At 36.8% G+C, this 26,031-nt stretch overlaps 1 protein-coding gene across 6 annotated transcripts in view; it reads left to right on the forward strand.

Moving 5' to 3' along the window:
• The window catches only part of pard3aa (par-3 family cell polarity regulator alpha, a), a 971,084-nt gene that overhangs the window by 680,838 nt on the left and 264,215 nt on the right, over positions 1-26,031 (forward strand). For 5 of the 6 annotated variants that reach the window (XM_028804116.2, XM_028804120.2, XM_051929054.1 and 2 more), the window contains 2 exons: positions 1,594-1,638; positions 17,764-17,991. In XM_028804116.2, coding sequence (XP_028659949.1) covers positions 1,594-1,638; positions 17,764-17,991 — 273 coding nt within the window. The remainder of the gene's footprint in view (positions 1-1,593; positions 1,639-17,763; positions 17,992-26,031) is intronic. The other variant, XM_051929055.1, reaches the window with a different exon arrangement.

Consider the following 26,031-nt stretch of genomic DNA (forward strand, 5'->3'; position numbering starts at 1 on the left):
TTGAATCTGCATGTGTTTCTAAGTGCACAAGTCTAAGCGTATAATATATGCAGTGTGTATGTGTGTGTATATTGATGCATAAAACAAAATTAATGAGAAATCAAGTATGCAAGAAATGCCAATAAAAATTATTTATTTGTGAGAAATTGGACCCTTCGTCCCTTCTCTGTTTGGATTTCCTTTCCCATAGTCCTAAAGTTGTGCAGAGTATATTAATCAGCAATTCCAAACTGGCTCAGTGTGAACGTGTGGTGCCCTATGCCCGGTGCTGCTCCAGGTGTCCCCTGGTATTGAACTGGGTTAAGTGAACATGTAGAAAACAAGTATCAAAATTCACAGTGAGCACAAATGAGACAGTTTAACATACGCTGTTTTTTTTCTAAACATTAAAACACAGATTTCTTAAATGGCAGTTGTTCAACTCTCTTTTCTGTTTTTATTCACCAAAGATAGTAAATGACAAGTGCAGTTTTTATATTAAGATGAAATAGTTAACATATATGCCTTGCAATGAACTGGTACAGTCTTTGGGGTTCATTTTCTGCTTCTGCCTACAGTGGCCACAATAGACAGTGGCTAAATGTGACTCTAAATTGCATATTCGGCACAAAAAAATGGGTTGATGGAGCATGAGATAAGAATATATTTCCATTCATTGCTATCTGAATATTTGCTCACTTCAGTATACACACATGAATATTCACTTTCTAGTCCTCTGCTCCCCACAATCCACTCCAGGGTCACTAGACTCTTTATTATGTCTCAGAAACAACAAGTATTAGGCAGGTACCATTTTTGAGCAGTGCACTAGTCTGTTGGACTGCACACTCCTCTAATCACACAGGGCAGATTTAGAGCTGACATTCAACCAAATGTGCACATCTTTGAGATGTAGAAGGATAATCAGAGATAATAAATAGTAAATCCTAGCATTCACATAACGAGTGCACACCCTCCACATAGATAGGGGCCCTAGAACCTGGAACTATAAGACAACAGAGCAAGTCAATGTGCCCCACTATGAAGAGACTTCAGTGTTTTAAAAACATCCTCAGAAAGTTCAAGTTCTCTTCATTTATTGAACACACCTGCAGTTTAGCATATGTTCAGCAATCCAGGTTTGTCTGTTTCTAGGCCCTTGTGTAACCTTAATGTATGTTGATGCTTGGAGAGTGCCAGTGCATAACGATTTTATAATGGCTTGCATACTGTATATAGCAGTTTTAAAAATTTTTAATAATGCATCCAATTTTGTTTATAAAAACAGATAAGTTTATAATAATACTGTATTTATATTATGCATATATATACATACACACACACGCAACACCTAAGTTCTTAAACACAGTGATTCTCTGCCCTCAGTTTAATTGATATGCTAACATTTGTAACATGAAATGCTTGTGATTTCATTGATTGACAATCATGCATGATCTTTTAACAGTTTTTCAATTATAAGTATAAATTGACAGCTTGCCATTTAAAATGATCTGCATGACATGATAAATGTGAAGGCAATTGTGGTTTGGAAATCATGCATGGAGAATGTTGCTACTAACCAAGTTAATTGTTTATGCATTTGCTTTTTAACAGTAGCTGATGAGATTAACCTCAGTCCTCGATCTGAGAAGAGCAAAGGTAAGAAACTACGAAGGAATAAAGATCCACATGGAACTGCTCATTTAGGCCAACAAAGCATTGTGATTGGAGATTTATATGTAAATTGCCTGCTTTTCCTCATACAGAGACAGTTTCTAATCAAGATAATTACTAATTATTATTCTGAATGTTGACTCCCCCCCCCCATTCCACACCCCCTCACACAACCCAACTAAGAATGAGCTTTTCACCTATCATTTGTACAGATGTTGTCTGTGAGTTCATTTATACTCTTTGCACACAGTGTGTTTGGTTTCTCAGTTTAATCAGAAAGAATAGAAAGAATATCATTTGCATCAAGAATTGCTGCTTTTACATTCTCTGACTTTATTGGGAACCAAAATGATTGGAATACAACACTCTGGGGAGAAAACAAACAAATGTATTTACCACTGAAATTCAGAAATGGAAGCAGCCTGTTAGATGTCTGTGTGCTTTATTTTCTTATATATTGTAAATGCTTTCTGAACACTATATGTTTATTTATAGCTGATTCCTTCCAGGGCTTGTGAGTTCCTGTGTAGTTTAACAAATAATGCACCAACATCGCCCCGTCCTTCTCCAGGGAAAGGTAGCAGGTAGCAGTAGAGAGATTTTGTTCCCTTTCATATGTGTCCTGTAAGTGATTTAGCCTCTAGTTTATCCTTGGTAATGAGGAAGTGTAGAAAGGACAGCTGTGTAACAAGCAGGCATAATGAAACCAAGACACACGCTCTGTAAATGACTGAAATATGGTAATGGAGAAATTTTGGCATGATAGCTACTTCAATTAGCAAAAATGCAAGGTGAAAACAAACATCTTTAGGAATGCATAACACAGTCTTCAAACACAAGGGAGCCCAATAAGTGCAGGTCATGAAAATAGGTGCATTAATGATATAAACAGGAATTATGATATTATTTTACATATTTGGCGGAAACTTAAAAGATCAAAATGCCTAAGATTTGTTAACCCGACATATCATGTTCCTACCCGCTTATCAAGTTTGGTTTAGTTAGATGGATAAGGTTGTTTTTTTTATTTTAGTGGGGGTGTACATTTCTTATGTTCATACAGTATGCGTTGTTTTGAATAAGGCTAACTCTGAAAAAGCATTCCAAACCTGGCGTCAGCATGAAACAATGTCACCAAATCATCGTTGTAGCAGGTATAATTACAGTATAGTAGCCAAGATTAACATTTTGTGATTTATTAATGCAGTCATCTTACACATGTAACTATGATTGGTGTTACCCAGTTTACCGTGTTTACAGGTTCAAGTTTGTCTTAATTTAGAAAGTAGCCTCAAACCCTTCATTCAGTAAGGGGGGAAAAAAGCACCAATCGTATTTATTAGGTATTATAGACTTTTGGCATTTATGGTTTTGCAAAAAGATAAATTGTTGCAAATGAATGTATGTGAGAATGTCTGGAGCTTTTTCCATTAGAAAGCAGAGTGTAAAAAAAACCCATAGGCAACCTGTTTGTATGTGATAGCTGCATGGCAAATGAGAAATCTGCACTCGCTCAGATGAATGTGCAGCGGCAGAGCTTTGTAGTTTAAATGAATCTCTGTACGCTTTGTAGTTTCATTATATGCAAGATAACAACAAAAATGGTATCAGATTCAACTTTCAAAGTAATTACAGAAAGTGATCACTTTCGTACATTTTTTTATTAAGCTGTCGGTCCACTTTCATGTAAAATACTTGAGAAATGTTGGTATAGCAGCATGAAAAAGAAGCTCAATAGTTTCAATACTGCTGGATTATGAATTTCTGAGTACAGGGAAATTAGCACTTCTCTTTTTAGGTTTTCGCTTTTTGTAGAAAGGAGGGTTGTTTCAAAAGTACCGGTGGTTGATGGAGTCTGTTCACCTCCGCGTCTTCATGTGTGGTGGTCTCATCTAACAGAGGCGACAGCAGTAGCCTCATCTCCTCTGTACAGATAACTCAACACCTAAGATGCAAGCTGTTGCCCAGTCAGATTTCAAACAACTGTGCAACAATAAATGACAATACAGTGCCAACAATTACATAATGACACTGACAGAATGATTGTATCTGACTGTCCTGCCCATATGTCAAATGTAACCACAAACTACACTTGCCCTACTCTTTTCAAAATGTTCTTTGTTTCACGTTGACCTATCAAACTGCTTTAATTAAATTTGAATCCAGAGTTCTATTCTTGTTGCAAAAAACTATTTTTTTTCATTTCACTAAAAATTTTTTTACACCCTTTTTTGCCTGGGCAATAATATCCCTTTAGGATTAAATCAACCTCAAATTTTGTCTGTAAACATAGAAGCTAAGTGTTTCCTCTAATCCTTCCTCTTCAGATTGCCTAAAAACAACATTGCTAAAAAGCGTGTTTGTCTTGCTTAATTCCTTGGGTGTAGTCAAGTTGCAAAACATGCAGATACTGCTTCATTCTAAAAATAGCTTGGTAGGAGTATGGATTGAGCTCTGCTTATTATCACGTGCAGTGCACTTTCACAGAAATCAGAGAAGCCAGGAAATAGTCAAGCCTGGAAGATAATTGAATCACCGTGACGCACTCTGGCCCCTTTTCAGGCCTGCCCTCTTCTCTAGGGAGAGCCTTGTGGCCCCTGAGGTGAATAGTTTGTGACCTGAAGTGCAGAGCCGGCTGTTGTTAGAACTAATTCCCCAAAAGAGGAAGGGAAATATTTTTTATTCTTATTTTTTCCTTAAGTTGTCAACTGTTGTAAAGGCTTTAGTTTCCTGTTATGCCAGACATGCATTTTATAAACCCATTTATTTCAGATTTGGGGTGGTCGGATACGGGGCAAAGCAAGCTGTGTGTTATGGAAAGCTATAAATTTCTGAAGCAGGAGAAGCTTCCTAATCACAGAAGAAATCAAAACAACCAGCAGGTTTTTTTTTTTTTTTATTTGCTAGCGTGAAAAATAGTTAGGTCAGAGTCATTTGGAGATGAACAGCTTAACTTCTGTTGTGTTCACTGTCTGTCCATGACTTTTTGTTTTTAATGTGACGTGTGAGCAGGAGCCAGCTTGTTTTAGCATTAGAAAGGCTAATAGATTTCTTAATTGTTTTCCTTTCTGCAGGGTTTATTTGTACTGTCTGATCTTTGCCACGCTTGTGTTACAAGCTGAAGGATCAGGGTGTGCTGTGGTTCATTTAACAGATTGAAAACAAAGCTTTACGTTATTAATATATGGCTAACCGTGAAGCGGATCTGGCCAGCCCGTTTGCTCAGCGCTTTCCTATATGCAAAACAGCATTAGACCTTGTTTGTTCAGTCTGGATAATTCCTGGTGAGCTGGTATGAATCTCCTGAGTTTGAATTTATTATGGCTTCTGTGTGAAGGATTACAAGGAATCCTTTATATTAGAGCCAAAAAAGTAAACAAATTAATAGTCAGCTTTGCAGTGTCTTAATTCAGTAATCTAAAAGGGGACTCTTGCTCTGTGGAAGACTGCTAAAATAAAATTCTTGGCACCACAGAGGTAGAGGTAAAGCTTATATGATTTGTAATACAGAATGATGAAGGGAGGTCTGTTAAATCGGAATACACAACACAGACATAAGCACATTGCGGATACACCATGACTTTAAAGGGAACTGTGTCACACAAATCATCACATATCTTGTTTGTGCAATTTGTACTGGCACATTCCAGCTTTCTGTCTGTTTATATCAGTTTTTTTTTCTTTTTAATGAAAGCACTGATCAGTGTTCACTGTCGAGTACTTAAAAGTGTAAGCAATAGTCATTATGTGTGACAGATGCTCTAAATCTGGATGTTTAATTTATCGAATAATGGAAATTTAGGAAAATGAAGCCCATTGGGGTAGTGATGGGAAAACACTTCTAATAAAACCTGTTAATGAATGTATGTAAAAAGACTTGATTGGGTTACACTGGCCAGCTCAGCATCCATCTGTCCATACATACATCCAGTTTCAGTTTATCTCTGGAGGCAGAGCATATCCCACTATGAAATCATCTTGGCTGGGTGAGTCTCATTCTCATTCACTGTAGCTTTGCACAGTTAGATTTTTAGATTTTGCTTCCAACCCATTCTGTCTCTCATCTTATTTATCCCGTTAATAATGTAAAATGTCCTTTTTGGGCCTGTTTTCTTCTCATTGTGAAACCATGCACAATACACCTGAACACAGACAGGAGTAACAGTGTTACACCCAGTTAGTCCATTTTGTTTATCTTCCTTCCTCAAGAAAGTTAGTAAATCTGTCTTATCTAACTCGCATATCCAGGTCAGGGTTGCAGGGATCTGTTTCCACTTTACTGCAGTGCACAGTCATGTACAAACGCCCAGCCATGCATACTAAAAATATTTTTGTTTCTATTTTATTTTGCATATAGTTTGACAAACACATCTGTGGGCAGCCTATTTTAACTATTCTGAATGAAAATGTTTCTGTTTCGAAATCCTCTGGATATAGTGTGATGAGCTGCTGCTCCAAATCAACAACACGAGTGCTCATTTTGTCTATTTTGGTGTTTTTCACTCGCAGACCACCGCAGTGTGTACACCATTTGTTTAATTTAGATAGGAGAACAGGGCTTAGCCAACTCAGATTAAGTAGCTTATTATATTTGGTAAAATATGTGTATAGTTTACTACAATTATGTTTCTGTGTTCATTCATACCGCATTCCAGTAAAAATAATATAATAAATACTGATAAGCAGTTATCCCAGGATGATTACTTTGATGAACTAAAAGCTGTATTTTCTCTAAAATATATGAAGTATTTACAACTTAATGTTTTTGTTTAAAACTGTAGTTTTATTTCAAAACACTATGTAAATCTATTAATCTGTTCTCTTCCACATTAAAAAGACTGCAAAAAATTATTTTAGTTGAAAAAAAGACTATTATTCAAAATGTCAAATTACCTTTTTCATTTTTTGCCAAGTGATATTTGACTCCTGTTATTTTCTCATTACAGAAGTTAGAAACTGAAGCTAGAGTATGCTGTATTTAATTAAAATTTACCGCAAATGCCTTAGTTTTGTTTTATTATGTCATCACCCTTTTTTGGTATTACCATTTTTTTTGCTTAATTTTAGTTTGACCCATTCTTTTTTTTAATTCTTCAAAAAGTCTACTTTGAATAGCTTTAAAAAAAACAAAAGTCATGAGCTGCTGACTTAAATATTTTTTTAATCAAAATGATGCGGCTCTTTTCCCAGGTGCTTTTTGAATCCGTTAACCGGCAAAACGTATTTACAGTACAGCTCATGAGAATGTTGCATATATCCGCAGCAATTTAATTTCCTTCTGAAACAACTTACCTTATTGCTATGTAGTTCCCCCAGGTCACTATGTCTTATTTGTTAAGCAAAAACAACTACCAGATAATGAATTTCTTCCTGTGAAATCCCAGTATGATAAAGGCATTGACATACAGTGAAGCGTCTTTTTTTTTTTTTTTTTAAGAATTTGAATTTCCCTCTATACTATTTAAGCTAACTTCAACTTCTTTTTTTACTGCATTACTTCACAATTATGATCGGGTTATTTTGAAAATAGTGTCCTGAAGTCAATAACTTTACCTGCATGTGTTCTTTTTCACTTCTGTTCAGAAGAACAAGTAGAAAGAGAACCAACAAGGTTGTTGTGGTCTCAACAGAAACACAAATACATAAAATGTCTGCTTAGTTTCAGAATTAATATTTTGATGTAAGGCTAGGTTTGACTTCAAGTTTGTATACAGTGCTTGTGTTTGAATGACTTTATCCCCACCTGGTGTCCCATAAAGCAAACTGGGGTCTGTAGGTACACATGACTTTTGTCTAGGAATATACTGCTTCATCTTGTATGTCTAATTCCTGCCCAGAATTCCATGCTGCAGATCTAGGCTCTTAATATTTTTGATGGCATCACCAATGTGTGCTTCTGCTTTGTGCTAATATGCACAGAGACAGGCTTTAGCATATGTTTAGTTGTGAGATGTATATTGGTAAAATCAGAACATTTGTAAAATGTAAATCACATCAGAAACAAACTATGAATGCGCACACACACATCATGTGTAGGTTTAACAGGAATCCATCATACTTAGAGTAGGAACCAGGTTTTATTTTATTTAGAAGCAAAAATGTATATAGATTTGATAAATTTAATAAAAAAAATTAGAATCCTCAATGTCTCCATTTTTCAGTATATTGGTGGCCCAGGAGGTAATATAGAAACAGCTCTGGATGGGTTTAACTATGATATAATTTCTAGTTACTAATCAGAAATGGCCTATCAAATTATAATGTATTTTTACATTTGCGCGTTTATTTCCAACAGAAAATTTGGAATGCAGGACAAAATCTTTCTTTTTTTCGCCAAAATGAAAATAAAAACTGCCTTTTGATGTTCTGTTTATGTTGTGTGCAACTTCAGCAGCATCAGAAAATGACAGTATTTAACAAGCTTCCACTGCTGCCCTTTGGCTCAGCATTCTGCCCCTTTCTGCTCTTATAAATTGCATTCCACTCATGAGTTGAGTGGTGTGAGAAGCTGCTATGAAGTACACAGTATGATGCAAAATATTCTTGACGAATTGTAGTGAACTTTATATACTGCTTAGCAACAAAATCTCAGCAAATAAATCATTTTGTGTTGTTGGTTCGGCAGTTTCTAAAACTGTAAGACTACTCTGCAAAAATGATCGATGTGAGGGAAACATTTGACAATGATAATAATAATAATATTACATGTTTATCAACAACATAGCTTTGTAAATTAACTGTATCAGAGTAAATGATCATAAACTGATTGACCATTGACACTTGGTTTGTGCAGGGGTAGCACTGCACCCTCATAATTCCAGAATGCTGGATTCAATTTCCAGCCCAGTCACTATCTAAATTGGAGTTTTCACACCCTCCACATACTCTTCATACTGTCCCCCACCACTCCTCAGCTAGTTTTACTTTCCTTCCACGTCACAAGACGTGCATGTAGATGTAATCCATCCCATTCATTTTCTAACCCACTTATCCATTTCAGGGTTGATAGAAGCCGGTAGCTGTCCTTCAGCACTGGAAAGGAAACAACCCCTGGACAGGGCTCCAAACACCAGAATTGACAACTCTCCATTGGCCCCTGTATGAGTGCCTGTCCCCACTAATGGACAGGCCACATGATCTGGTTTTTGGTTCCAGATTGTGATTTGATTGTGGCTTGAATTTTTCTCTTAAATAAATAAATACAGTATTTTGCATTCTAATAACAACGGAAAAGAGAATAAATTCTAGTCCAGAATTCCAACTATTCTGGTCAGTCAACCTCCCAGCTATGCTGTGGACAGAATTCAGTGATTCTGATCATACATGGCAATATTTGACGCTGGTTTATTGATAAATAGTGTCGATCAGTGAAATTCGCCAAAGTGTTTTTTAAAGGAAGTATGAGGTGTTCATTGGAGAAATTTCCTGGAAATTTGTGGTGTGGTAGCTTTGACAAACTTTGTTTTCCAAGTACCCCATTAATGCTTTGCAAAGGCAGCATGTCATCACAGACCTAAAGCAGCCACTGTTGGATGGTACAGCCCCCCTTGTATATAACTCTTGTCTTATTAGTGGACTAAAAATGAGTAAATACATGTTAACACAAAACACGCATACCAAACGAAACTGGAAATGTATTTGTGTCTTAAACGTAACATTTTTTTTTATGGACATGCATGTGACATGTGTGTAATTCGTGCTCCTACCCATTTCATAATAATGCCCAGAGTGCTGTGCATTTGATACAAGCTGAAAGGAGTGAATGATCGACATGCTTTAGTGTTTATTTTGTAGCAGTGACAATGAGTGAGCTAAAACGTCAGGGAATAAAAACAAACTGTGCATTTCGACTCTAGTGAGGAATGTGCTGCTGAATCTGTAAAGGGCAAGCCGTAGTGAATTCAGGCTTCCAGTCTGCAAGAACTTTCACTGTTTTAATATTTCTATAAATCTCTTCGGGAGGCACATTGGTGCAGTGGTTAGCACTTCTTCACAGCTCATGTCACATTTTGGCCACAATAATCAGCCTAGCATATTTAGCAAATGCTACCCCAGCCCCTCAGGGTCAGTTAAAGGATAAGTTTGGTATTTATCAAGTCGGTTATTTCTTCACCAACTTGCTATATACAGTGCATCCGGAAAGTATTCACAGCGCATCACTTTTTCCACATTTTGTTATGTTACAGCCTTATTCCAAAATGGATTAAATTAATTTTTTTCCCTCAGAATTCTACACACAACACCCCATAATGACATGAAAAAAGTTTTCTTGAGGTTTTTGCAAATTTATTAAAAATAAAAAAAATTGAGAAAGCACATGTACGTAAGTATTCACAGCCTTTGCCATGAACTTCAAAATTGAGCTCCGGTGCGTCCTGTTTCCCCTGATCATCCTTGAGATGTTTCTGCAGCTTAATTGGAGTCCACCTGTGGTAAATTCAGTTGATTGGACATGATTTGGAAAGGCACACACCTGTCAATATAAGGTCCCGCAGTTGACAGTTCATGTCAGAGCACAAACCAAACATGAAGTCAAAGGAATTGTCTGTAGACCTCCGAGACAGGATTGTCTCGAGGCACAAATCTGGGAAGGTTACAGAAAAGTGTCTGCTGCTTTGAAGGTCCCAATGAGCACAGTGGTCTCCATCATCTATAAATGGAAGAAGTTTGAAACCACCAGGACTCTTCCTAGAGCTGGCTGGCCATCTGAACTGAGCGATCGGGGGAGAAGGGCCTTAGTCAGGGAGGTGACCAAGAACCCAATGGTCACTCTGTCAGAGCTCCAGAGGTCCTCTGTGGAGAGAGGAGAACCATCCAGAAGGACAACCATCTCTGCAGCAATCCACCAATCAGGCCTGTATGGTACAGTGGCCAGACGGAAGCCGCTCCTTAGTAAAAGGCACATGGCAGCCTGCCTGGAGTTTGCCAAAAGGCACCTGAAGGACTCTCAGACCATGAGAAAGAAAATTCTCAGATCTGATGAGACAAAGATTGAACTCTTTGGTGTGAGTGCCAGGCGTCACATTTGGAGGAAACCTGACACCACTCATCACCAGGCCAATACCATCCCTACAGTGAAGCATGGTGGTGGCAGCATCATGCTGTGGGGATGTTTTTCAGCGGCAGGGACTGGGAGACTAGTTAGGATAAAGGGAAAGATGACTGCAGCAATGTAGAGAGAGACATCCTGGATGAAAACCTGCTCCAGAGCGCTCTTGACCTCAGACTGGGGCGACGGTTCATCTTTCAGCAGGACAATGACCCTAAGCACACAGCCAAGATATCAAAGGAGTGGCTTCAGGACAACTCTGTGAATGTCCTTGAGTGGCCCAGCCAGAGCCCAGACTTGAATCCGATTGAACATCTCTGGAGAGATCTTAAAATGGCTGTGCACCGACGCTTCCCATCCAACCTGATGGAGTGAATGGCGAAACTGGCCAAGGATAGGTGTGCCAAGCTTGTGGCATCATATTCAAAAAGACTTGAGGCTATAATTGCTGCCAAAGGTGCATTGACAAAGTATTAAGTAAATGCTGTGAATACTTATGTACACTTATCACTTATGTGATTTCTCAATTTTTTTATTTTTAATAAATTTGCAAAAATCTCAAGTAAACTTTTTTCACGTTATCATTATGAGGTGTTGTGTGTAGAATTCTGAGGAAAAAAATGAATTTAATCCATTTTGGAATAAGGCTGTAACATAACAAAATGTGGAAAAAGTGATGCGCTGTGAATACTTTCCAGATGCACAGTATGCATTTGCCATGCAAAGCTGTGTTGTAAAGTTGATAGCGTTCTATAAATTAAAATATATATCTTGCCTGCACTGGCACTTTACATTGCAGTCTGTGGAGCTTGGAGCAAAAGCTTAAAAACTTGCCAGATGTGTCCATTTTTCAAGCCAAGACTGTTGTCAAGTTTCACCATTTGAGATCTATGAACTGACACCACATTAAAGAATTTTCTTATAGCCATTGGGTTGCAAGGTGAATAGAACACAGCAAAGTGTGTTGATCCTCTCGTTTTCTAGCCCTGAGAAGCCTTGTTTCTAATATTTTGGCTTATTTCATGAAATGCAAGTAAGAGTTCCACTTTATCAATACATTTGGGCTTGAAAGTGAAGTAGTTACTGCCGGAGAGGAATGTAATAATATATAGAGATGCAATAATGTAGTTAAAAGATATAAATGCTTCCAACCTAAATTCGGACAGATCAAAATACCTTTTTGTCACCACAAAAAAAAATCTTACTTTAAACAAATTGTTTACATAACATCTTGCAAGTAGGGAATTAGAAGTGTTTCTTTTTTCCCCATTAATAATAGTTTTTGCAAGTCATCACATTTGTCCCATATATTAAAACCATTTAATTTTCATCCATCCATTTTTTTGTGCACTCACAGACCAGTCCTAGGGTATTTTTGTGAGCAGAGTTTGTTTTGTATTGAGTGTAAGGCAAGGACCAACCCCAGACAAGCTACCAGTTTAAAGGTGTTAATCTAGCTGACCTACATGTTTTTGGTATGTAAAAGTAGAACTTGAGTACCACAAGTAATACCTACACTGACATGGATAGAATGAAGACAGTGACCAGGCTGGGGTTGGAGTGCAAACTCATGGCTCCAGGATGTAGTGCCACAAATTACTGCACATAAAATGATTCAGCAGTGAATCTGAAATAACAGCACTGGAAGAGTCTTACCATATTACAGTAGCTTTAGATCCTTATAGTAAGCATTAGTTTTTTGAAAGGTATTAAATTACTTCTCAAAAAGTGTACAAATTAGTGATTTACACTACTTGGATATAGTGCAAAGAATAATTATAAGAATTAATGAATAAAACAAATGTAATGAGAGAGAAATAAAGACACATAAAGTGTTGAAGCACCCAAAGGTAAAACCCGTATAACTGAAATGAAAATGAAACATGTTGAACAAACAGCGTTGAAAAAAAATATGTCTCTTCAGACGTGAGTCATAAACAGACTGATTAAGATGGCACTGCCTTCATTTTTGAGTACTTCTGGGCAGAAGAGGCGGGTCCAGGTGGATAGGCGCTGGAAGTGACACAATCAGTGTTAAAGCTGTCAATCTTCCGGTCTGCAGAAGAGGAAGTGAATGAGCATTAGTACATAGCGCCAACCCATGGAACCTCGGGGAATTACTACTACAAGAGCTCTTAAGCTGTCCCCTATGCACATGCACATGACAAAGCCAACATTTAATTTATACCATTGAAATAAGAACAGACAAGAGGATACTGCTACTACAGTGCTTCGTGAAATTTCTCCTTCACATTTTATTTCAATAGTTTAAGGAAGGGGTCAGTTTTGAAGCAAGAGATATTAAAATTAAAAAAAATGTAAATAAGTAAGAAAAATCCAAAGGTCTGTTTTCCCTCATCGTTTATAAATTCATCTGGGAGAAGCCATCTCTTGATGAACAGGAGAAGGTGCTCAGGAGTCTTAGTGCACAGTTTCAATTTTAGCCACTATTTGCTGACATAAAAAGTGCACATACTGTATATTTATTATATGATTCTAACATACATTTGTCATGGTATATTATATAAAGTACTAAAACTCAATATTTTCACACCTTTTGTCATTAAAAAAATATCTTCCCATCAGCAGCTTCTGTCAATTAGATGTTAGAAGTTCTGTCAGACACAGAGGCATCTCCTGACTACATCCAAAGCCAGACATTGAACCGGTGAGAATTTAGAGGGAGGTTGAAACTTTTTTGGATTGTTCTTGTATCTCTCATTTGCCCTGATTTATTTTACATTCATATTTTTGACTCCTTTTTCTTTATTCTTAATGCTGTAACTTTCATCAGTTTCTGCCTTTTGCAATAGGTTTATTGCTATAAATAACACCCTTTCTGCCATCATAAAATCATGCACACAATTCTACTGTTACTGTTATGAAGGCAGATGCTGAAAAGCACACATTGGTTGGTGTGTGGAAGAACATGCTGATTCCCTCAATCATGAACATTTTGAAACATACTCTATGTACTGCTTTGAGTACTGAGAAAAGCGCTATATAAATGTAATGAATTATATTATTACTGTAATCATTTAGTTCTTAAGCTGCCTGCATCAGGATATCTAACTGCTATTGCTGTGGGAAAACCTGTGCAGTTGTTATAGAAGAACATACAATGCTAAAGAACAAGTGAAGTACATGGCTACCTGTCTGGATTACAGCGGCTGTTGGCAGGTTCTTGAAAACTTTAACCATTTCACTGGAGGAAAGGCATGAGATGTTCTGAAGACACCTTGCCAATAGGCAGGATATGTGGCACTGCTGATAGTGCGTCCAACAGGAATCTGACACTTGTAGAAAATGACAGACAGTATGGCCATGGCACTCATGTTGTCTTGTGGTTGGAAACTGCTTTAGTGAAATGCCTGAAAGGTTAATGTTTTATATAAGAAATGTTAGAGATGTAAATTACTGTAATACAGTGACCAAGCCTTTGGGCGCTAATTAAGTTTTGCCTTTTGCTTTCCAAATAACTTGTCAGATGTTAGTTGGATTTTTATTTAAACACACAATGCACACACCACAGTATATTTTGACCTTACACTGTTTTATAGTGTTTCATTGGCATATAAATTATTTCTCTTTTTTGTTCTCCTCAACTCCCTTTTATTCAGACTATGAAAATCCTTTGTGCAGTCTGACCTTTTCCCACAATAAAGTGAATTAAAATATTCTCAGTGGGAGCTACATTTCTTTGATGCCTTTCAGTGTGACCTGAGTAATGGGCTTTTTATTTTTGGACAAATGCTTGGCTGGAATCACATGCAATAGTTTATTATAATAAAGTGTTTTTTCAATCCATGTTCTACAATTTCCAAAAGAGAACTTGACATTTTGGCATGGCTGAGTTTAGCCAGATGACATTAAGCCCATATGTCAAAAGCAGGACAAGCACCTATGGAAATGTTTTATTAATTTAAAAATTGGCCTCAACGCACCCCAGTTGCATTTTTTCCTAAATTAGTCTATACCAAAAATTAGTTGTAAAAGTAAAAATTAATAGTGGAATGTACGGTATTTATTTTTCATTTTCTTCAACAGTAATTTGGTCATCCTTGATTATTCTATCCAGATTATTTTGTAACATCCATCTTGGATAATGCAGTCCGCCAAACCCTATATACTGTATATGTCATGCCGTTTTCTCTTCTCACATCTTTAAAAGTAATTAATCCTCCTTTCATTTTTCAAGCATATCTGCCCCTGTTCATGAATGAAGTGTGTCTCCTTCCTTTCAGATGTTTTTGTTGTTACGACCCCATCTCATTTCCTGACTGTATTTCCCCACTTCCTTTCTGTTGTAATTAGTATCATCCATGCATATTTTCTTTTTGCTTTATATTGATCTAAATGCAAACATCAAGTGGTACAGCATAGCATTTTGATTTCATTTTACTGTAAGTTGATCTTGCTGTAGCACTGCATCCACACTTTCAACAAAAGGCAGTGTTACAAGGTGTTAAGCACAATCAGTATTCACACTTTGGTTCTCCTTGTATTTTTAAGTCAAATACCTTGATTGGTCTGACTTTCTTTATAAGAAGAGAGATGATTGGTCATTTTAAAATCACATTGAAGTTAGCCTCAGATCTTTAAAGCCACTTGTGTTCAGCTTATCCTGGCAATGTTTTTAAATGCGTTAATGATCTGTGTGTATGTGAGCTCATTTATTCTGCACTTGGGAGGTCCTGTGGAGGTCTTCAGCAACATCCTTCTGAATGGGGCCATGTTGACACTTAGTTATTCTTTGAACTTCACTTCTTTACAAAATGTTTGGCCACCCAAATACCAAAATCATTCCACATTTTCTGTAATTTGTTATGCATCCTCAGTTTCTTGAATTGGAATCCGTGTAAGTTTGTCATGCATACCTGAAAACATCCGTAATATGTTTGGAAGGATGGAGTTCTTTTGTCTGATTAGCTGTGTGTGTGTGTGTACATTCATTAAATAAATAAACCTTTTACAACTTGAGCAAATGCTCCAAACCATCTTCTCCACTTTAGTAGGGCCTCATGCTGCAACAATAATAACATGAAGATCCTGTTGCAAAATCAAAATTCTCCTCCCTTTCGACAGCTTCCTCTTTTTTTTTTAATTAAACCCTTTAAAGGTGATTTCATTAGTTCACATTTCTCATATATTCCAGTGGCAGTGATTTTACATTTGCAGTATTTGGACTGATTCTGACATCTGATAGTCTCCCATGTCAGGTTATTGATAATAATCAAAATGTTATACAAATGTTCCTTTAACCATACCAAGGACACCTGATGATACAGCTGCTTAGTAAATAAAAGTGGTGGAGTGGTGAAATATTGATGTTAACATTATAGGAGTAATAGATTTTTGGTTTGTGGAGGTATAGAAGGAAAACAGTCATGCAAACACTCAATAAATGGAGCCTATTATGAAATATACAGTTTACATAGAAAAACAAATTAAGCACAGAATTTGTAATAAAATAGATGTAAAATTACCAATGCTTTGTTTTGTTTGTGTTGAGGTTGTTTGCCTACTTTCCCTTGTTCTCATATCTTTATAATATGTTGTTGACCAGATCTCTGCATAATAATTTATTACATTTATTGTAGTGCTTTTCTAACACTTTAAAGTGTGACAGAGGGGAGCCTCTTTATCTACCGCCAATGTGTAGCACCTTAAAGATGCAATGGCAGACATATGTCTGTGCCAGTACACTCACCACACATTAGCTACTTGGTGGTAAAGCGGTGAGAGAGACAGTTAGCCAATAAGGGGCAGAGGATGATTAGGAAGCAATAATAATGAGGTTTTGGTGGACAGTTTAGCCAGGACATCAGGAAATACTCTCTTCTTCTTAAAACCTCTTCAGGATCTTTTCTTACCACAGAGAGTCAGGACCTCAGTTTTACATTTCATCTGAAGGACGGCGACACATTTTACAGCACAGTGTCCCTATTACTGCATTGGGATCCACAGGCAGATAACAGGGTAAGCCCTCCCTGCTGACCTCACCAATCAGCAACTCAAGCTTTTCCTATTTGGTCTCCCATCCAGCTACTGGCCAGGCCCATACATACTTAGCTTCAGGTGGATTACATGTTCTAAAGTGCAGGTGGTATGCCATAGGATAACACTGAAAGATTTGTGGGTTTAGTTTTTAGTTTTGGCAGATGTGTCCACCAGTTGCACTTAAATGTGTAAAAATATATATATAAAATAATACTTTTTAAAAACCATGCTTATATTATGTTAAAAAGTGTACTAAAAAATAAAAAATAAGTCTTTTATACATCACTCGTAAAATAAAAGCATGGGCACTTTTGCTAAGATTTTATTGATTGATGAAAAGCGCCCAAGCTTTTATTTTACGAGTGATGTATGAGAGACTTATTTTTTACTTTTTAGTACACTTTTTAACATAAACGTGGTTTTTAAAAAGTATTATTTTATATATATATATTATTTTCAACTTTTTAGTCTTGGGTTTGTTTTAGTATAATTTTGTAATCAATATTTTAACACTTCTTTTAATATTTCAATCCATTACTAGCGCCATCTATTGGTAAAATCTTGAACTGTTCTTCATATGAAAATTTCATTTCTTAATTAACATGGAATTAATTATTGATTCATGTATTGTCATCGGAAGTGAGTAAGTGTGCAAAATTTCAAGTCATTTGTACAATAGGAAGTTGGTTAATATCGATTACAAGATTTGTACCAGACAACAAACAGATGAAGCTTAAAGAAGCGTGGTAAAATAAAATACACATACTGGATTGAGCTCTTCTTTTCAGAATTTTTTTTCTTAATTTCATAATATTGGTGGATTTCAAAAACTCAATGTTAGTCTAAAAATAATTGTACCAATGGTTTACCATTGGAAATATTTTAGAACTAATAACTGGCATTTTAAGCACCAACAAGTGATATTCCTATTTAGGCTTTGCTCATAGCTATCACAAGTTCTGGCAGAAATATTGTTTTGGACTTTCCACAATCGACACATTTTTAAGCATAAAACAATTCTAAAGATACACTAACATATTTTCTGTTCTACCATTTTCAAGGTTCCCCAACCAGAGATGTTGGTCCATCTCTTGGCCTAAAGAAGTCAAGTTCTCTCGAAAGCTTACAGACAGCCGTTGCTGAGGTCACTTTGAATGGTGATATCCCATTTCATCGGCCGCGGCCTCGTATAATCAGAGGAAGGGGCTGCAATGAAAGTTTCCGAGCAGCAATCGACAAGTCTTATGATAAGCCAGCTGCTGAGGAAGAGGATGAAGGCATGGAGACATGTGAGTATTTTCTAATGAGCTACTTTCAAGACTTCACTGATATTTTGAAAAATATTCTTTATCATTGCCAGCGTTGTTTTCCAGAATTTATTGATAAATTCTTGTTTGGTATAATGAGTTATGAACTGTTTTTTTCTGAAGTAGTGTGAGTGTATTTATGTAAATCTTACAGCATTGTTAACGGTCACCTCATGAAGTTTATGTACATTTAAACAGAGTGATGTCAGCAAATGGTGCCAACAAGTACTTGTTTTTAGTTTGTGAAATGTAATTATGCCCACATTGTTCATATGCAGTGTCCAGTGGATCAAGATTAGTAACAAGATAAATTATTTCTTCTTTCAGCTTGGCCAAAAATATTCTAATTACATACTGTATGTATATGCATAACACTTCTATAATATGTGCACCATTCTGTACTGTCAGATTTGATATTTGGTATCCTGATTGGTAGTCTTAAGTGTATTTTTGTTGAACTGTAGTTGTGTTTTTGTGCAACCTGTTAAAACAAATCTCTCATGACGTTCACATGCATCTGCATGTCTCGGAGCTCAAAATTAATTTTAACTGCTTGATGCAGCAAAGACTCTATAACGAAGAGGTCTGGTGACAGTTGTGCAGTACAAAATATCGGAGTTATTTCTCTTCACGTTTATAGAAACTTTGTAAAGTGAGACTTCTTATGTTAATATATACAGAAAAAAAGAGTTGGAGCTAAATTTGCCAGTAGCTCATGAAGAATTTTAATATTAAAAGTGAGAAAAATGTATTATTTCGTTAAAAAAAAAAAAAAGCCCATATTTATTGTTAATTATCAGGGCCTTGATGTTTATTAGATTGTTATTTTCAAAATGTGCACTGCCATTCAAATAAAAGAGACCTATTTTTAAGTTAGACTTTGCCAACTAATGTAGCAGTGCCATCTCAGTTACTTTTTTAATCAGCCTCCTCACTTATCTGGGGAAAGCATAATGAAATGTATTCTGCTGCTATTACTGAAAACGCTTTTCGCATTTCAGTTTATTGCATTTTTACCTATGATATTCAAATTACATTTTATTTCAATTTACTTTTAAAACAGACCTGACCGCATAGTCAGCAAGGTTAATAGTAAAGTGACTGATAAGCAGCAGCATTAATGCAGGAGCTATACTTTTTAATGAAATCAAGATTTCCTTCATAAAAAAGGCAAATGATTGGTGACAGGGTTTCATTTAAAAAACAAACCTCTTTGTGAGTGATGGCTTTCAGATAGCTGTCATAGATCCATTTTTCTCAAAAAGAAGACTGGAAGTAAAGAAACTTGTGTCACCTAATTTATTTTAGCTTATTTTTATTTTCATCTTGCTTTTCCTAGATTCTGGTTAACTCAATTAAGTTAATTGTTTCACTCCTTCCTATACTTATACATTTAACTCCCCACCTCTGGCACAGGGACAGACAGATGACTATGACCTTCTTTATAAATTCTTCTGGAACCACCACCTTTTCTCATCAAATATTACTGCAGTTTTTCTGTAAGTCATACTATTCAATTAATAATAGACATGCAGAGTAATAATGAGCATGTTATCTGCATGACAGCCCAAGCTGAAATCAGTCAGTGACTGTGACACCACCATGGCCTTTTTGAGGTGTATCTAGGTTGGCACTCTTTCCACATACAGTGGAACCTCTGGTCACAACCGTAATTCGTTCCAAAACTCTGGTCATAACCCAATTTGGTCGTGACCCAAAGTAATTTCCCCCATAGGATTGTATGTAAATACAATTAATCCGTTCCAGACCGTACGAACTGTATGTAAATATATTTTTTTAAAAGATTTTTAAGCACAAATATAGTTAGTCATACCATAGAATGCACAGCGTAATAGTAAACTAAATGTAAAAACATTGAGTAACACTGAGAAAACCTTGAACAACAGAGAAAACTAACATTGCAGGAGTTTGCGCTATAGCCTTACAAACCACTCTCTGTAAACACTTTTTTAATGAGTTTTAAGCACAGCACAGGAAAAAAAATGAACATTTGAAAAATCCGTAATTTAATAAACCACCAAGAAAAGTAATATTGCAACAAATCACGCTACGAACCACTCGCTGTAAACACTTTTTTTAATGATTTTTAAGCACAGGGAAAAAAAAGGAACATTTGAACAAATCCGAACTTTATTTAAAAACCAACCATAAACAACCAAGACAGTAACATTGCAGGAGTTCAAGCTAATAGCCTTACGACCCGATCGCTGTAAACACTTTTTTTTTTTAATGAGTTTTAAGCACAGGGGAAAACATGAACATTTGAATAATCCGTAATTTATACAAAAACTAACCATAAACAACCAAGTAAACTAACCTTGCATGAGTCGAGTTCTGGCATGAAGGAAGTGAGGAGGAAGAACTAGCCACTCGTAGGATAGTTTTGCAGCAAATCGCCATGAATCTTCCTGGTTTTCTCATATAACATCGCCTCGCTTATGCTATCCCCTGCAAGTTGCTTCTCGTTCAGCCACAGTAGCAACAGTTTTTCTACCTCTTCCAGCACTTGAGGCCTCTGCTTGGTTAACACTGTAACTCCTTTTGCAACATCAGCTGCTTTAATGGCCTCTTTCTGCTTTAGAATAGTCGAAATCGTAGATTTTGACTTCTTGTACTCGGCGGCAAGATCAGTAACACGAACGCCATGCTCATACTTTTCAATAATTTCTTTTTTTAATTCGATTTTAATTTTCTTCAAACTTTTCTTCTCACCACTCTTCTCTTGCTTAGAAGCCATGGTTAACTGCAAAATTAATGCAAAAGCACACAAAATACTGTACAGCACAAAAAGTTCACAGCGAAAGCACACACGTCTGACCGAGAACAATGCACAGAGAGAGACTGAACACATGAGGAACATATCAGCACGTACAAACTGGAAGGGATACGAAATAAAGCACAAAGAGTTCACAGTGAAAGCACGCATGCACATGCAAGCACGCACGTCTGACCGAGAACAATGCAACACGTGCGTAAATCATCGGCGCATACAAACCGGAAGGGAAACTGGCTTGTTTGTCAAAAGTGTGTGGTCGTGAACAGATGCAAAAGTTTCGCGAACTTTTTGGTCGTAACCTGATTTGTATGTGTTCAGAGACATTCGTGAACCGAGGTTCCACTGTACGATGTGTAAACCAATGTTGCTGTGAAATTTCATATTTGCTTCCAGGAAAACACACTATCGTTTTTATCATTGTTATTTTCTCCACGTAATGCTGGAGTCACATGACTGAAAGGAGCAGTTCACTCACTTTTTCATCTGAGCTCAGTGGGATGTCCTTTCTGACACTCTGTCAGGTCCTTCCTACAAAAAGCACACAGTAGGTTTTGAAACGTCTCAGATTGCCAACCTTCTTCCCAGTGGCTTCCCCTGTGCTGCCAGCTGTTTTCTCCTGGTAAAATGGAGCAAAATATGTATTGCTAAATCCGACATGTCTTGCTTAAAGAAATATTCCACCAAAAAACTGTTTTTTTTGTTTGTTTCACCACATATTTTGTAGTAGTGGTTGAGAAAAAAATTTAACCTCATGTTTTCATGGAAAAAGACACAAAGTTTCTGATAGAACGTGGCCCAGTGGTGACCAACACTGGATAATAGTCAACAATATAAAACACCCATGAGAAAATCGCACATCAATCATGTCACATAATCCACTTGTCAAGTCATCCAGTCATAAGCTCACAACATGCAAAACGCGTGTATTTTTTGTTAATGTATTATTAAATTAATTACTCTGGAAAATGAAAGTGTTCCACAAACAGGAAGACCATCACATGACTATTGAATGAGTGGGAGAGGCGAGTTTTCAATTCAAAAATACAACTTCATGTGATGGACTTCCTATTTGTGGACTGTTTTTATTTTCTGGAGTTGTTTAATTAACAAAAAGTACATGCATTTTACACGCTGTGAGGATACATATGAATGACCTGACTCATGAATTATGCAACATGAGTAATTTGAGGTTTTATGGATGAATGATTTATATTGTTTGCTGTTATTCAGCATTAGTCACCTTTAAGTCCTGTTCTTTCAGAAGCTTTATTATGTCCTTTCTCCATAAAAATATAATATTAAAAATTTTTCTCAGCCACCTCCACAGACTATTTACTGAAATGTGCTGTTTCTCTTATTTTATTATATTTTAGAATGCTACCTTCTGGTGACAAAGGCCAGTATACTGTATTCAGTAGTAATGCAAGAGAAGAATAAAGATAAAATAAAGTGTAACATTTTGTACCAGTTTCTATATATGTCGGCCTCTTTTATCTTCTCGCATTGTATAATTTAATAAAGTAAGAGTGAATGATTTGAAAGTAAATTTACAAAATAAAGATAAAATAAAGTGTAACATTTTGTACCAGTTACTATATACTGTATGTCGGCCTCTTTTAGCTTCTCGCATTGTATATTTAATAAAGTAAGAGTGAATGATTTGAAAGTAAATTTACAGACCTTTGCACTGAGTGAGAGAAAAGAGATTGCAACTTCGTCAGACTTTAATCATAACATACCAAGCATTTGTGCTTACACTCTCCAGACACCCCAAGAGAGTAAAGATTAGCATCTCCAGCGTGTTATTTGAGACAAAATCATTAGAAGCAGAAGAAATTAGCAGTGTTGTCTAATCTTTTCTGTGTTTTAATTGTCTGATGAAGTTGCACATGGAGGGTTTGCCTTTGAATTAATGTTGGCCCGTTCTATGGAGTGACAAAAACTCCTAATGTGGTCAGGCCAGCATACATTGGGCTTATGAGTTCAGTTTCTACTACCTGCATCTTCCATCTTTTTGTTTCATTTTCATCTTTCACTAGAGATGCACAAAAGAACCTTAAAGGTGTCTCATTCATTTTTTTTTTTTTGGTGGAGCTGAATCCAGTGCTGCCTCCCGCTTTGGTCAGTGGGCATCACCAATAATGACCTAACTACTTCCAAGCTAAAAGAAGAGAAATATTTCATAAGAACCTGTAAAAATGGCTGCTTTATAGCTGATAACTAGTCAGCAATTAAGAACTCGGCTTTAATTTATTGCTTATTTAAACATGTAATCAGAGCTGCATTAATTAGAATTAGCTGCTTGACAGCCATGTTGAAATTGCTTTGTTTTATTACAGCTGGGTGTCTGGAAGGTAGTTAATTTCCCGGTGACACTCAGAGGCAGCTTTGGTTCTCAAGATGATCTCTGATGCGGCCGGACATTGCACTGCTTACTTTTGGCATACTGTATTTACAAAAGACAGCATTTTTTATTTATGGCCTTGAATAGAGAACCTGTAGTTGCAGTTCATAATTGCAGCAACTGTGGTGCAAAGAAATCTGTAGAGGAGTGCCTCCCTGTTCTGTTGTGTTTCAGCCCCACTGGAATAAAGCGTGCAACAACATAAAACTCATAAATTATCAGGCAGGGAATTTGAACTGCCCCACTTCAGATCATCTGGAGACGAAAACAGTTTCTTCAAAGCAAACATTCTTGCAGCATGTTATATAAATAACATTGGGCTGTTTGGAGTGCTAATGCTTTATCTGAACTTGCCGCTAATGATAAAGTGAGAATCCAGTCCACAGGGGGAGGGGGTGTAGACTGAAAGTTCAGTATTGCAGAGTAGTACTCTATGTAACACCTTCACGCTCTTTGTAGCGGTAGTCTATAAAGATGAAGCAGCTAATTTATTTTAGCACTTCAGTGTCTTTGTAAAGCTGTTGTATATGTCCTCTTGGAGTAGTGGTTTGCAAGGTCTAACTCAAGCCAACCACCTCTCTAACATGTCGTAGCAGCCTGGCAGGCCCAGTAGTGGCCTTTCATTAAATAACCACGTTTTTCAGCACTTGCCTGAAATTCCCAAAATATCTCACTTACTGATTAAAGATTCAGTGTTTCACTGTTGAATTTGCAAAAGAAAGTGGTTGTACCATAAAATACTTTGATATAAAGATGCCAAAGGTGCTGTGGCATTGTGGGTTTAAGAAAAGATTAAACCGAGTGGCTTTTAGGCCAGTATTATTGTAGTGAACTTTACCAACACCACTCTAAACCTCAGTATTGAGTCCCGAGCAATTACTTGAATATGCAGAACTCAAAGTAAAAGAGGTAGCACTTTCTTAATCTGGTTAGTTCAGTTATGTTTAAAAAAAAAAACGGCTCAGAAGCAATGAGCAGCACCATTTACATTCCCTAACATTCTTTTTGTTTTGTATATTGAAGAGCCACTAACAAATAAAGAGCAGCATCACTATTTTTGCTAGTGGTAATGGAAAGGTGGACTACCAACAAGGACATAATGAGTATGGATGGAGTGCACATTTACAGCCGAGGTGCAAGAGCATAAGAGTGTACGAAAAGTGAAATGAAGTCAGGCAAATAAAAAAAACAACAGTAAAAGTCTGCTTCAAAGAAAGCAGTGGGCATACTCCATCTGAAATGTTAATGTTACCTGATGTTTGAGTAACAGAGTAACTCTTAGCTATGTAACAGTCAAATAATTGAAAAAAGCAAGCTTTTCTTAAAGCTATATAAGTAGAGTTAAGAATTTCTGCCTGTATGTCTGGACATCGCTTGAGAACAGTTCAATCGATTTATATGAAATTTGGTTAATATATTCATCATGGGGCGGCACGTGGTGCAGTGGTAGCGCTGTTGCCTCGCAGTTAGGAGACCCGGGTTCGCTTCTCGGGTCCTCCCTGCGTGGAGTTTACATGTTCTCCCCATGTCTGCGTGGGTTTCCTCCCACAGTCCAAAGACATGCAGGTTAGGTGCATTGGCGATTCTAAATTGTCCGTAGTGTGTGCTTGGTGTGTGTGTGTGTGCCCTGCAGTGGGCTGGCGCCCTGCCCAGGGTTTGTTTCCTGCCTTGCGCCCTGTGTTGGCAGGGATTGGCTCCAGCAGACCCCTGTGACCCTGTAGTTAGGATATAGCGGGTTGGATAATGGATGGATATTCATCTGATCCCTGTCACTGTATAGGCTACTTTTTCTACCCCCAGTCTTCTTTGGTCTCGGGGGCAGCTTCTTTGAGCATTTTGCTTTGTGACACTTTTGGTTTTTACATTTTCAGTCCCAAATCAAGGATACATACAACTAAATTGTCACAAAAGTTTAGGGATAAATTAAAGGTAGACCCACTTGAAAAGCAGTGTTCAAATTTCCTCCGTACTGCCCCTAGGGGCTAACTCTCAGACTTTGACAGTAAACATTTTCGTTGAGGGTACACCCTGTCAGATCTAACCATTCATGTTCTGTGGAATAAAGTCAGTATGTTTTGCTATTTCTATTTTCTTTTTTTTTTTCATTCATTTTCAAGTAATATGCCTTCTAGAAAGTGAACCAATTTAAATCCAAGATTTGCTGATGCCAGAAGAAAGTGCAGGATTCTGAAAGCCAAGGACATCAAAACAACCATTTGAAACCATACATTGAAAGTTGTAGCTCTCATCAGCCACATAATAGAGGCTGAAATATGGACAGGTGACAGAACAGGCCAAATTGTTTTCATCCCAAGAATACCACTGACCCAATAATTTTCTGTTCTTTTTTAAACATCTGCAATTTTGTATTTGTTTCCTATTTCTTTCTGCTTTGCTATGACCATAAACAAATCACAAGGTCAGCCACTGAAAATTGCAGGCATTGATTTAAGAACAGATTGTTTCTGTCAGGTGCAGCTTCATGTTACTTGCTTCAAACAGGTCTTTGCTTATATGTGCTGCCCAAAATACAACAAATAAAGCTGTTTATAAAGAAGCAATCGCTTGACACCTGATATATTCACCTCAGATTACTTTTATATTTATTAATTCAATTTATTTGTAACATTTCCATAAATATATTATCAATATGCATTATAAATTGGAATAGGCCTTTATGAAATTAAATCACATTTTGTTTAATCTTCTATAGTTTTTGAAGTATATCTGCCCATCAAAGATGGGCAACTCAGCTACTTAAAAGTAACTGCTTCATAAAAATTCAGGTATACAAAGAAAGCTATTTAATACCACATTTATT

This window comes from Erpetoichthys calabaricus, chromosome 6 (assembly GCF_900747795.2).
Source record: "Erpetoichthys calabaricus chromosome 6, fErpCal1.3, whole genome shotgun sequence".
Lineage (NCBI taxonomy): Eukaryota > Metazoa > Chordata > Cladistia > Polypteriformes > Polypteridae > Erpetoichthys > Erpetoichthys calabaricus.